The sequence below is a fragment of the Rattus norvegicus genome, chromosome 13 (genome assembly GCF_036323735.1).
Source record: "Rattus norvegicus strain BN/NHsdMcwi chromosome 13, GRCr8, whole genome shotgun sequence".
Classification (NCBI taxonomy): domain Eukaryota; kingdom Metazoa; phylum Chordata; class Mammalia; order Rodentia; family Muridae; genus Rattus; species Rattus norvegicus.
The window spans coordinates 66077630-66090817 of NC_086031.1; the positions used below are offsets into that span (position 1 = coordinate 66077630).

Consider the following 13188-nt stretch of genomic DNA (forward strand, 5'->3'; position numbering starts at 1 on the left):
TCAGGCTGGCTTTGAACTGGCTATACGACTGAGTATGACCTTCAACTCCTGATTCTCTTACCTCTACTACCCAAGTACTGGGATTACAGGCATATGCTTACCATGTCTGATAGGAAGGGAAAAAATGTTTTGTGTTTTTTAAACAGGATGAAAGCCCAAGCTAGCCTTGAACTCACAGAGATCCATCTGCCTCTGCTCCGTAAGTGCTGGGATTAAAGATGTGCACCATCATACCTAGCCAGAACATTTTTCGTGAAGAATATTTGTTCACTATAATCAGGTGATAACTGATAACTCTTTTTTTGTATTTTTCACTTATTTCTGATTATTATGAGAGAGAGAATGTATGTATGTGTGTATGTATGTATATTCTGAAGACAACTTTGAAGAGTTAGACCCCTCATTCCGCCCTGGTTTCTGGGAATCAAGCTCAAGTAGTGTGGCTTTCAGGACAAGTGCTTTTTCCCTGCTGAACCAGCTCCTCACCCTCTCCATGCTTAGACACCATTGCCTGGCCTTCAGCAGTGTATGTTGTTTTGGCTTTCTAGGACCCAGTCTCCCTCTGTAGCTCAGGCTGGCCTAGAATTGCCTACGTAGCCCAAGCTGCCCTTGAGCTCCCGATCCTCTTGCTACGTCTCATGGTGCTAGGGTTCTAGCCATCGTGCCCATTGCTAGTCTTCACTGAAATTAAAATCATTTTTCTCAAAAGACTTAACAATAGAGAAAAGGAAATAGAAACAGAAATTTTCTGGAATGCCATTTGTGCTCATCCCATGTCTGCATAGAGACTAATGGAATTACACTCTTGGGACGTGTATACTGAGAGAGAAAGCATTTGTAAGATGCTGCTGATGTAGTTAGAGCATGGACTTTGGGGCTGGAGTCCCTGAGTTCAAGTCCTGACTTCATCACATGCTAGTTTATGACCCTAGGAAATTGTGTTTGACTTTTTCATGTATAAAAGTAAGGGTGCAGAGAATAGTATCTGCAGTATTGGAGATTTCAACCTCGATACAGTTAAAAGTCATCACAGCAGCACCTCTTACACAGGAAATGCCATAGAAGTGTTAGATTCCATCTTCACTGTTTTATTAGTAATGTAACCTTCGTTATCATCTTTAGTAATGTAGCCACTTAAAATGGCAGCAGTAATGAGGCAATCTTTTTAAGCTGAGCCATTTTAATGTGAACTTTGAATTCTTTTGTGTGTGTGTATGTGGTGTACATATGCATGTGTACATGTGCATGCATGTGTGTGGAGGCCAGAAGCCAACAATAGGTGTCCTTCTCAACCACTGTCTACCTTACTTGATAGTCCGGGTCTCTCACTGAACTTGGACGGAGCCCAGTGCTTTGACTAGACTGGCTCGCCAGCAAGCCCCAGGAATCCTATCTCCACCTCCCCAGAGTTTGGATTATAAATACTTATGGATATTAAAGACTAAAACGCACATCCTAATGCTTGTGCACAAGCATTTTACTGTTTTTATTCATTCCTTCCACTACTTTATTCCATATCAAATTAGGGTTATTGTAACCTGGGTTTGTGTGTGTGATTTTGTTCTGTTTTGGAACAGTGTGTCACTGTATTGCTCTGGCAGACTTAGAACTAACTCTTTGTATACCAGGCTAGTCTTGAACTCACAGACATCTGCTTTCTTCTCTCCCAAGTGCTAGGGTTAAAAGCATATCCCACCATGCCCAGCCTGACTTCTTTAACTTACAGCCTTTCCCATTCTATATCGACCGGCTTCATGGCAAGTCTATTGCAATGGCCTCTGTGTTTCCAGTCATTACCCACTGTGTCATACTTACCATTGCCTAACAGCCATTTCTCTGAGTTATTTATGGCGATGTTACTTCTCAGTCGAGAGAGAGCATGCGTCCGGAGTGCTCCACCACAGTTTAGTGTCACTTTCATAATATAATCCTTTCCTCAAACTTATTGCCATGTTTTTCTGTACACATTCTTTTAAAATATGCAACTAAAGTTGATTCCTCAAGAGGTTTATTAAACACTTTTATAAGCCACTGTATCTGGCAGCATTTCTATTTTGGCTTTTCAGCTATCATCTGGAAATCAGACATCCTGGACCAGCGTCATTAAAGTGGCTATCAGACAGCACAGTCACCACGACACTTTTCTTTTTAATTTACCTTGAAAATTGTTAGCAGTTATGTGACAGTCACTTTGCATGTTTGTTTCCCTAAAATGACATTCTTAGTACTTGTCCCACAGGTTTATTATGAGAGTGAAAGAAATTACATAAAGTCCATCACACAGTAGCTAAGATTTTATTTTCAGTTGTGAGGTTTCCTGTGAAGAGCATGTCAGTATTAATGATGGTGTGTTAGAAACCCCGTCAGTGGGGCTTACGTCACCATCTCCAGTTAGTAAATGTGCTCATGACCTTCCTAGTGGGCACTGCAGCCTGACTCTTACTGCACATGCAGTCATTCCTCTTACTTCCCAGTGGTGCGTGTGGATGCTGCTGGAGATGTGGGTCGGGAGGTCGCTTCTGCTCTACCTCACTTTATTACTGTGCACGTTACTGTGGGAGTGCACAGGTGTGGGAGGGACGCAGGACTCCGAGAGTTTGTTCTCTCCTTCCACCTCGTGTTCTGGGCTCAAAACCAGATTGCCCAGCTGCTCCAGGAACACTTCGGCCTCCTGAGCAGTCCCATTAGCCTGGAAGTTCTGTCCCATATTTATGGGAGCTAAGCATAGTGCCTGCCTATAATCCCTGCACACAGGAGACAGAGACAAGAGAATTAAGACTTCATGGCCAGCTGGAAGTGGTGGCAAATGTCTTGATCCCAACACTTGGGAGGCAGAGGCAGGTGGATCTCTGTGAGTTCAAGGCCATTAGTACCAAGATAGCCAGGACTATAATATTCCTCCAAAAAAAAGAGGAGGCAGCAGCGGCGGCCAGCCTGGGCTATCCAACAAGATCCTTGTTCAAAAAAACATTGTCTTTGTTTTTTTCTCTGGTGTTTGAGGGTAAACTTGAACAGCAAGTCTTTGGACTGTTAGCACACTCATAGCATACTGTACAAGGAAGTGTGTGGCGGGGGATGTCAGTGTGTGTGAGTGGCTGTGTGTGTTGCTTATAAAACACCTACCTTTTCAGTGATTAATTATAATTTAAATTTCTTTAATTTAAAGATTCATCTTCTTCCCTGTTTCTCCCAAGGAATAATGGGATTACAGTGGGCAAAGCACCTTGGAAATGCAGTCAAAGTTACAATTAATGACTTGAATGAAAACTCTGTGACTTTGATTCAGAAAAACTGCCACTTAAACAAATTGAAAGTGGTGGTAGACAGTGAGGAAAAGGAAGAGGGTGATGGTCTTGAAGACTGCAGCACTGCGGGGGACATCCAGGTGACCAGGATGGACGCCAATGTTCTGATGCACCTGAGATCTTTTGATTTTATGTAAGTGGAGAGCATTGGTCAGACACCCACAGAACAGATCTGCTGGAGGTGGATGCTTTAAAACTAAAGAAGCGTGTAGTGGTTTATTTTAATATAGGCCTGAGAAATCCAATAAAAACTTCAGACTTTCTAGGAATGGACTCTTCCTCTTAGGCTGATTCACTTCTGTGTGTTTGACATGTCATAGACTATTTAATATTTACTTTTAAAAGCTAAGTATTTAAAATAGATTTGCAAAGTACCTTTTTTCTCTCAATTTTCTAAGCAGTCAGTTCCTATTAGCCCAGGCTGTCCTCAAGTTGGAAATTCTCCTGCCTCCACCTCTTGAGAGCTGGGATTCACACCTGCCTTGCAAACCTTGAGTCCATGAAATGTTATCATGAGAAGTAATACGGTTCTAATCCAGCTCACTGATGTGGTCTTAAATGTGCATTTCTTCCTGTTGTAGACACCTGGACCCCTTTGGAACGTCGGTGAACTACCTCGACTCTGCGTTCAGAAACGTAAGGAACCTTGGCATAGTGTCAGTGACTTCCACAGACATCAGCTCCTTGTATGCCAAGGCACAGCATGTTGCCCGGCGTCACTACGGATGTAACATTGTCCGAACAGAGTATTACAAGGAGCTAGCGGCCAGAATTGTCGTAGCTGCAGTGGCAAGGTACCATATTGCCAGTGGTGACCTACTGTGTTTTACTGTGACTCGTGATTTTGAGTGCTAATACTGCGAATGAGTGCTTATTTTTCAAAATACACATGAAAGTTTTAATCCTATACCCCTAACATATAATTTTAATTTGACTTACTGGTTTTAATTTTATGGTTTTTAACCGTATACTCGTTTACTTTGTGTGTGTTTGTATAGGTGCATGTGTGGAGGTCGGGGATAACTTGAAGTAGTTGGTCCTCTCATCTACCTACCATCATGTAGGTTCTGGAGATCAAACTCAGTCATGAGGCTTGGCAGCAGCCACTCTCGCCACTGAGCCATTTTAAGGGCCTATATTCTTGTGTTTTGTCAAATCTTTATTTAAATGTTTATATCTGAAACATGAAAAAGAAACAATAAAAGTGAAAATTAATTTTAGACCTGTCTTAATTTAGTAGTTACAAGAGTAGGCAAGAAGGTAGCAACATAAAAAGGAAAAACAAAAATTCTTTTTAGACTTACAAGCTATCGTTTCACCATCAAATAGTCTGAGTAAAATGATGGCTTCTTACTTGACTCTGAAATTAACCCTGTAAGGCAGGGGGGTCTTTCTGTTCCCCTAGGATTTTGGAGATGTTGAAATGGAGGAAGACTTATCTACTGCGTACAGAACTTTATGCTACTAGAAAAGACGTGTGTGTGTGTGTCTGTGTGTGTGTGTGTGTGTGTGTGTGTGTGTGAGAGAGAGAGAGAGAGAGAGAGAGAGAGAGAGAGAGAGAGAGAGAGAAAGGCAGAGACAGCAGGGGCTGTCTCACCACATGCATCAGAAGAGGGCACCAGATCCTCTGGAACTAGAGTTACAGGCAGTTGTAAGCCACCATGTGGGTGCTGGGAAATGAACCCCAGTTTTCTGCAAGAGCAGCAAGTACTCTTAACTGCTAAACCATCTTTCCGGCACCTACAAAAATAAGTTAATGCAATTTGACACTGAGAGTATCAGTAATAGATGGTCAGACAGTTCACTTGCTAATGCAGACACAAGTTCTGTGGCACTTAGATGGAAAGCCTCCCCTCAGCGTAATAATAGGGCATTAGTCTGCATAGGTCTCCAGTGAATGGTAAGGGAGCAAAGCCCTGATACAGAGTCCGCACATGATTCTTGCAATATATCCTTAAGAACAAATTTGGAAATGATGTTATCTTACAGAACTTAATCCAAAGAATCTGTAAAACGACTAGAGGAAGGGGCTTTGACTATGTTTCAGTAAATAGTCGGCAGCTAGCATATAATTTTGCATATGGTCAGTATGGTAATAAATCTAAATGGTTTGGAAGAAGCTTTTCTAGGAAACGATAGATTAAATTTGGACTAGTAATCATGATTACAGAAAAGTCGTGTTGAAAGCCCCAGTCCACCCATAGTTTGCCTCTGCGTTAGCGCAGTCAGCACAGTGCTCTGCACAAAGGGAGAAGAGCCGTTGGGATAGCTTGAGTTTTGTTTTGTTTTTTGTAGTTTAATGTATTTTAATAGCAAACTTACAGGAACAGCACAAACAACATTAAAAACATGTACTTGCATGTAGGACAACTCCGTTAGAAAAGTATAGTGAATGGATAGACTCTACTGTATAATAAAATGTTATAAATACCATTTAGTTGCAGTTAATAAGAAATTTACTTATTTTTAAAAAAAATCCAAATGCTAGTATTGTCTAGAAAGTTTTAATTTTAATTTAATAATTTTATAAAATTTATAATTGTTATAAGGTTGAACTGTTGAAATGTGTTCACTGAAACATTTTGCTTGCATCAATGCTTTACACCTTGCATTTATATTAAAAATTCACACACAAATGAACATGGAGAAACTGCCAATACCTGATTCTGTCTCCTATGTTTCCACTTGCAATCAAAAAAAATTTTTTTCCTCTTCTTCTTGTTTTTTTTCACAGAGCTGCAGCACGGTGCAACAAAGGTGTGGAAGTGCTGTTTGCCGTGGCTCTGGAGCACTTCGTGTTGGTAGTTGTGAGGGTCTTAAGAGGGCCCACTTCAGCAGACGAGACTGCCAAGAAAATCCAGTACCTGATCCACTGCCAGTGGTGTGAGGAGAGGATATTTCAGAAGGACGGTAACATGGTGGAAGGTGAGCTGGAGCTCCTCTGGCCTGCACACTGCATATCAGCACCCCGAGGACAGGCCTGCGTCACATCCCAGTTGTACGTACTGTACCGTGCTCTCAAAGCGCTGTTGGAGACCTGGACTGCTCTTGCCCCACCACTTACTGAAACATTTAGAGATAACATAGTTTTTCCACTATCAACTAATCTCAGGAACGTCAGTCAGATTACCTATGTAACTATACTATTATAAATTATTAATTTTATAAAAAAGTATTTTCATGTTTCTGGCTAAGCATTCATTGAGTCCCCACTGTATGTCAGGCCTTCAGACATAGCTGCAACTCTTGGAAGCTCTTAGAAAACTTGGTGTCTGTTTTCTTGGGGTCCAGCAACAGTCTTACCCATTGTTGTCTATTAAGTTCTGGTGTTTTTAATTTGAATTTTTTAAATGTATATGGGGGTTTTGTCTGCCTATATATCTTAGTGTGTGCCTGGTCCCTGCAGAGGTCAGGAATGGCGTCTCCTGGGCTGGGTCTTCTGGAGCTGGAGTTAGAGACAGTTGTGAGCCTGTGTGAGTGCTGAGATCAAACCCCAGTTCCCTGGAAGAGCAGCCGGTGCTCGGAACTGTCGAGGTTTCTCTTCAGCCGCTGGATGTGAATTTTTTAAGAACTCTTTACAAATCAAAGTTATTTATCCTTTGCTGTATAAATTGCAAGGTGTTTGTTTATTTGGTTTGGTTTGGTTTCTTCCCTCAGTCCACTTGGCTTATTTATTTTTAGTTTAGGCTTTGGGTTCTTTCCTGGGGTGGAGGGCGGGGACTTGGTCGGTTGATTGGATTTTGCTCATGGTAAAGTTCCATATATTCTGCTTCTGTTTGTGAAGACCTCCCTCCCTATCCCTGTACATCCCTATCCCTGGTACTTCTGTTTGTGAAGACCTCCCTCCCTATCCCTGTACATCCCTATCCCTGGTGCTTCTGTTTGTGAAGACCTCCCTCCCTATCCCTGTACATCCCTATCCCTGGTGCTTCTGTTTGTGAAGACCTCCCTCCCTATCCCTGTACATCCCTATCCCTGGTACTTCTGTTTGTGAAGACCTCCCTCCCTATCCCTGTACATCCCTATCCCTGGTACTTCTGTTTGTGAAGACCTCCCTCCCTATCCCTGTACATCCCTATCCCTGGTGCTTCTGTTTGTGAAGACCTCCCTCCCTATCCCTGGCTACTTCCAGGGTGGGCAGGTTTTATTGACTAGGCCAGCTCTTGTCCACTAATAGACGATGTACTCTCCGTCTTGTACTAAGCCCTCCCTACTTGACAGTTTCTGGTTTCCTGGTTTTTCTATGGAAGGGCATTCATAACCTCTACCACACCGATTGAAGCATTTTAGCTGTTATTTTTTGATAGTGTCTTATATGTCTCAGCCAATCATGACCTTGAACTTTTTTTTTAGCTTTTGTTTGTTTTTATTTACTTATCGTGTATCTATATATGTGGTTTGCCATGGCATGCATGAGGCAATCAGAGTTCAACCTATGGGAGGCAGTTTTTTCTACAAGCTGTGTGGGTCCAAAGAGATCCAACAGTTGTCATCTGGCTTGTCACCAAGCTGGCCATCACACTGACCCATCTCACTGGCCTTAGCCTTGAACTTCTGACTGCGATGCCTCTCCCTTCCAGATGCTTAGATGTAGACCTGCCTGGTTTCCGAGGCGCTTCAGATGGAGCATAAGCTTTTGTGCCAACTCTGTGCCCTCTGCCAGCTGACCCACACCCCAGCCCTAACAGTTTATTATGTTAGGGGTCAAAGCCAGCCAGCCAGCTCACCAACAGAGTTCCTCTTACCCTGTTGAGTAACAAGATAATATCAGATAGACTAGAACTGATTGATCTTATCAATCAGTTATCTAGGAATAACCTGGAGTTAGAGGAATTTATTTGAAGGGGTCTTTTTGATTTTTTTTTTTTTTGATTTTTCAAGACAGGGTCTCACTACATTATATAGCTCTGGCTGGCCTTGAACTCACTGTGTAGACCAGGCTGGCCTAAAGACATGCATTACCATGCCTAGTAAGAGGTTCCCATCTTGTTGTTGCTTTGGTTTGGTCTTTGAGACAGGGTTTCTCTGTGTATTCCCCATCTTTGTGGGAAGTTGAACATTACTAATTACTACCAATCCTGTTTTGAAAAGGGGACAGAGTGATGGTGGTCATGGAACTGGACTTGGCATTGTTGTTATTGTTGTTTGTTTGTTTGTAACAGGGCTTTTCTGTGTAGCCCTGGCTGTTCTGGAACTCCCTACAGATCAGGTGGCCTCAAACTCAGAGGTCCACTGCCCCTGCCTTCCTAGTGCTGGGATTAAAGCTGTGGCCACACTGCCCTGCTGTAATTGCTATTTTTAATGATCATATCTACTATCTTAAATCAAAAACTGTTCAACAAAAATATTCTGTTAGCTATTCATGATCTGAATTCCGATTTATGAGTTAAATCATAGTACGCTTAAGCCATGAGACGTTTCTTGGTAATAAATAAGGCAGTGGTATTACTCACTAGTGGCCTTTTAAGATAAGCTGTTAGGTCTCTTTCCTCCCTTCTTCTTCATCCTGGTAAAGGTCATTCTTGCTGCAGGGATGGATCTTTGGGACCCTCCAACTGCTCCCTCCATCAATGTCATCTCTCCAGCTGATGCCTTAGCTCTTGCTATGTCTGTAAGGGAGTCCAGCAGCCTGAGCTAGCTTCTGAGCAAAAATCTTCCTGCTTTTGTCAACATATCCCATCTTCAATTAATTCCCTCAACACTGCAAACATTTCTACCCAGAACTGGACATCCCACTCCTTTGTGATTGAGGTTTTTAACAGTACCTACCTTCAAAGAGTCTTAAGGATTAAGTTTTCAACTACATATAAAGTTCTTAGCACAGTGCCTGGTACATGGTAGGTCCTCAGTATATAGTCATTAATGTAAGTTATAACACATTTGTCATGTAAAACACATCTTTTGTTTTTACAGAAAACCCATATAAACAGCTGCCCTGTAATTGTCATGGGAGCATGCCTGGCAAGACAGCAATAGAACTTGGGCCTCTGTGGTATGTAACCTAAATACAGCGTTCAGTTTGACTTACTGGTTGTCAGCTTCAGAACTCTAAGCAAATAATTATGACTCGCCTTCTGAGAACCTGAGTCTTTTCAGATTTCTCTCTAATAGTCTGAGAGGTAGTAGGATGAAAGGTAAGCTGGTTCTGCAAACTAAATAGCTTGTTTCTGAAGAGTAAGAAAGAGGCTATTGGATTTGTCTTTGAAAGAAGGTGCCTCAGAGGAAGAGATACCTCAGCATGGCCCTCGCTGCTTGTGTAGAAGATGCATGTTGTTCCCCTGGACCCATGTCAGGTGGCTCACAGCTGTCTGTAACTCCAGCTCCAGGGGACCCAGCACCCCATTCTGGCCTCTATAGGCACCTGTACTCCTATGTCATTAACACACACACACACACACACATACACTCACTCTCTCTCTCTCTCTCTCTCTCTCTCTCTCTCTCTCTCTCTCTCTCATACCTTACCTCATTCAAAATACAATAAACCTTTTATTTTAAGGGAGGTCTCATACAGTAAGTAGCTCGGCCCTGGCCCCTGGCCCCTGGCCTCAAACTTGCTGTGTTTTGTCTGCCTTGGTGGAACTGGCCCCTTGTACCACTGCACCTGCCAGGCTCGTGGGCCCAGGAGCCTTCTGGGATCCTCTCCTCGATTGCCGTGAGGCACTAGGATGATATTTGTCCCTCACAGACATGTGAAAAGTGTGGAGCCCTCGCTACCTTCCAGTACTTTCTTAGCTTTATCATCTCCCACACAGCCGTTCTACTCCCTGGTTACAGAACAAACTGACTGACAGCTTGCTGCCTCCAGAAGGATGGACGATCTGGGCCGCCAGCTTCCTCACTTTATGAGCGAGGAAATTATGGCATGGTATTTTAAGTGCTTGCTAAGACTGACCAAAATAATAATGATGGTGATGATAACGATTCTCACTAGGCAGCCAGAACCAGAATTCCATTTTCCTTACTTCCAGGCCAGAGTTTTGGCTGGAACCCCTGACTTTTCACTCAGAACCATTGTCCATGTCCTTATTCTGATGCAGAATCCTTCCCTCTCTCCCCACCTCAGCTCAGGTTATACATCCCGTTTCAAGCTTCTGCTTAGTGTTTCAGCAAAAATAATCTCTAAATGCCCTTTCATAGTCCTTCATTTATTCTCACTATTTAATCTTTATGTATACTACTTTATAGGCTGTCTCATTCCTCTGACAAGTTTGTGAGTTGTCTTTACTGTAAAGGAGAGGTGGGCCTGATGTTACAGGCCATGATTCCAGCCACTCCCGAGCAAGAGATTAGAAGGTCCAGGCCTGCTACACAGTGGGGTTTTAGCCAGTTCAAGGCCAGCCTGGGCAACTTGGTGAAACTGTTGGAGAAGCTATCAGATAAAGGGAGGAGGTAGAAAAAAATGGCTGAAGAGACGGATCAAGTGCTACAGTACTTGTCTTACGTACATAAAGCTCTAGGCTCAAACCCCAGTCCTTAATCCTCGAAGTGACTGCGTAGCTAGTAGATGGAGCCAGCCAGGCTTGGAGTCCAGGTTTTTCTGTCTTGGAATTCATTTTGTCAACTCTGCATATACTGCTCAAATTAAGTGGAAGCATTTAGCCTTGATCCTTTTTGAAACAGCCTCAGTATATAGCCTCAACTAGACTGAAACTCCCTGTGTTGAATATGCTGACCTTGAACTCACACAGATCCACCTGTCTGCTCCTCAGTGTTAGGTTTAAAGATGTGGCGGCGTCCTGGACCGTTCTACACTGCAGTCCTCACATAGCCCCAGATGCAGAGGAACCATTACTGGCTGGAATACAGACTGTGAAAGCTTGGGCTTTGCATTGTGTTCTGCTTACATTTATAGAGTTTTACAGGCCTTTCTACAGTAAGGGCTGTCCTTTCTGTTTGACTGTGTTCTCCAGATACCCACTCTGTTTTTCATAGTACTCTACAACTTATGAGGGACAATAAATTCTTGCTGATTTTATGTGAATTAAATGTTTTCACTAATCTTAACTTACAGAGCTAAAATTTTTAAAAGGGGTGAGAAATTAGTAAATAAATAAAGCTAAAAAATTCCTGAATTTCAATATTAGTCTATCCCATAATTTGTTATATGTTTTTGTTGTGTAATTATGGAAAATACTTTTGTAAGAAAATAAACATTTCTTTTCCAGGTCAAGTTCCCTTTTCAATACTGGATTCCTCAAGAGAATGCTATTTGAATCTATTCATCATGGTTTGGATGACATTCAGCCCCTAATAAAGACATTGATCTTTGAATCAGAGTGTACTCCCCAAAGCCAGTGTTCAGTCCATGCACCTTCAAATACCAACAAGCAAGGTAGCTTGTTAGATTATTTATCCTTGGTGTTATAATGAAGATAATATAATAATCTGCTTCACGTAATCCTTAGTGAGTCTAATCATAGTTTGTTTGGTTTCCCCCCCCCCCCCTGGAGGCAAGGTCACATATAGCCCAGGCTGGCCTTGAACTCCTGATCTTCCTACCTTTATCTCCAAAGTGCTGGGCACATACTGCAATGCCTGTCATTCCTCTGTAAACTTTCTACTCATCTATAAAGAAAAATTGTAGCTAATTGTAGGAGTGGTGTAGCCAGATATTTTGGTAATATCCATTGAAGTCCAGAAAATCAATTTGCATATCACTGGGTGAAGCCGGTTTTTACTCCTTAGATAGGGCAGTATCAGTGTGCCTGGCTATTGATAGAAGGAGCAGGGGCAAACTAGTCTTTTCATAATGAAAAGAGCTTGCTGTTACACACATCAAGTTTATCATTTTTTGTCTTTGTTTGAATGCGGGCTCTTTGCTTAGCTGGCCTGGATCTCAGAGATCTACCTGCCTATATCGTCCATGTGCTGAAATTAAAGGTGTGTGCCACCACACTCAGTCTAAAACAGTGTGCATGTGTGTGTGTGTGTGTGTGTGTGTGTGTGTGTGTGTGTGTGTGTGTGTGAGAGAGAGAGAGAGAAAGTCGTCAGAGGACAGCTTCACAGTTCTGTCCTGTCTTTACGTGGGTTCTGGGAATTGAACTCAGATCACAAAGCCTTTACCTGCTGTGCTATCCCAGTGGCCCAGGAAGTTAAAAATATCACTCTTGTATATTCAAAAATGTAAACGGGAGTCTAGTTTTATTTAAACATTAAATTGTTAATGTCATCTATAAATATGTTCCCCCCCCCTTTTTTTTATTTTAGAAGAAAATGGTGTATTTGTTAAAACCACCGATGATACCACAATAGATATTTACAGTGCACAGGGTATGTATATATTATAATATGTAATCATAATATGTATTTAGGTATCAGTATAGTCTAAATGTATCTTAAATACAGGTTTAAAAACAATATGCATAGCATTAAAGCTTGTAATTACAATATTGCAGTAGTAGTTGCTTCCTTTAACTGTTCCTCTGCAGTGGAAACTTAGAATTCTTGTTAGAAGTATGGGTTAGCTGGTTTAGCTGGGCAGTGGTTGCACACGCCTTTAATCCCAGTACTCAGGTGGCAAAAGCAAGCAGATTTCTTGAGTTTGAGGCCAACCTGGTCTACAGGGTGAGTTCCAAAACAGCCAAGGCTACACAAGGGTACAAGGCTACACTGTCTCAAAAAACAACAAATATTTATGATTTTATTTTTAAAATTATTTATATATATATATATATATATGTATTTACATACTTTTTTTAAAAATAAAAATCACCAGGCATATGCATTTAGCACACTTAGCTAAACGGTTAACAGTGCCCTGAGAAGTAGAGGCCTGACCTAGCAGCACCGCTGTGCTGGCCTCTGCACCCGCTCTAGGAGCCCTGTTCTGCCTCACTGTGTTGGTGCTGGAAACTTCAACAGTTTCTTCATTTTCAGCAGA

General features: G+C 42.1%; 1 protein-coding gene across 9 annotated transcripts in view; it reads left to right on the forward strand.

Annotated features, from left to right (window-relative positions):
* The window catches only part of Trmt1l (tRNA methyltransferase 1-like), a 33062-nt gene that overhangs the window by 17444 nt on the left and 2430 nt on the right, over window positions 1-13188 (forward strand). For 4 of the 9 annotated variants that reach the window (NM_001037192.1, XM_017598807.3, XM_006249992.5 and 1 more), the window contains 6 exons: window positions 3195-3438; window positions 3887-4099; window positions 6040-6230; window positions 9219-9297; window positions 11474-11640; window positions 12516-12578. In NM_001037192.1, coding sequence (NP_001032269.1) covers window positions 3195-3438; window positions 3887-4099; window positions 6040-6230; window positions 9219-9297; window positions 11474-11640; window positions 12516-12578 — 957 coding nt within the window. Of the gene's footprint in view, window positions 1-257; window positions 281-3166; window positions 3439-3886; window positions 4100-6039; window positions 6304-9218; window positions 9298-11473; window positions 11641-12515; window positions 12579-13188 lie in introns of those variants that run through there. The other 5 variants (XM_006249993.5, XM_063272317.1, XM_039090734.1 and 2 more) reach the window with 4 other exon arrangements.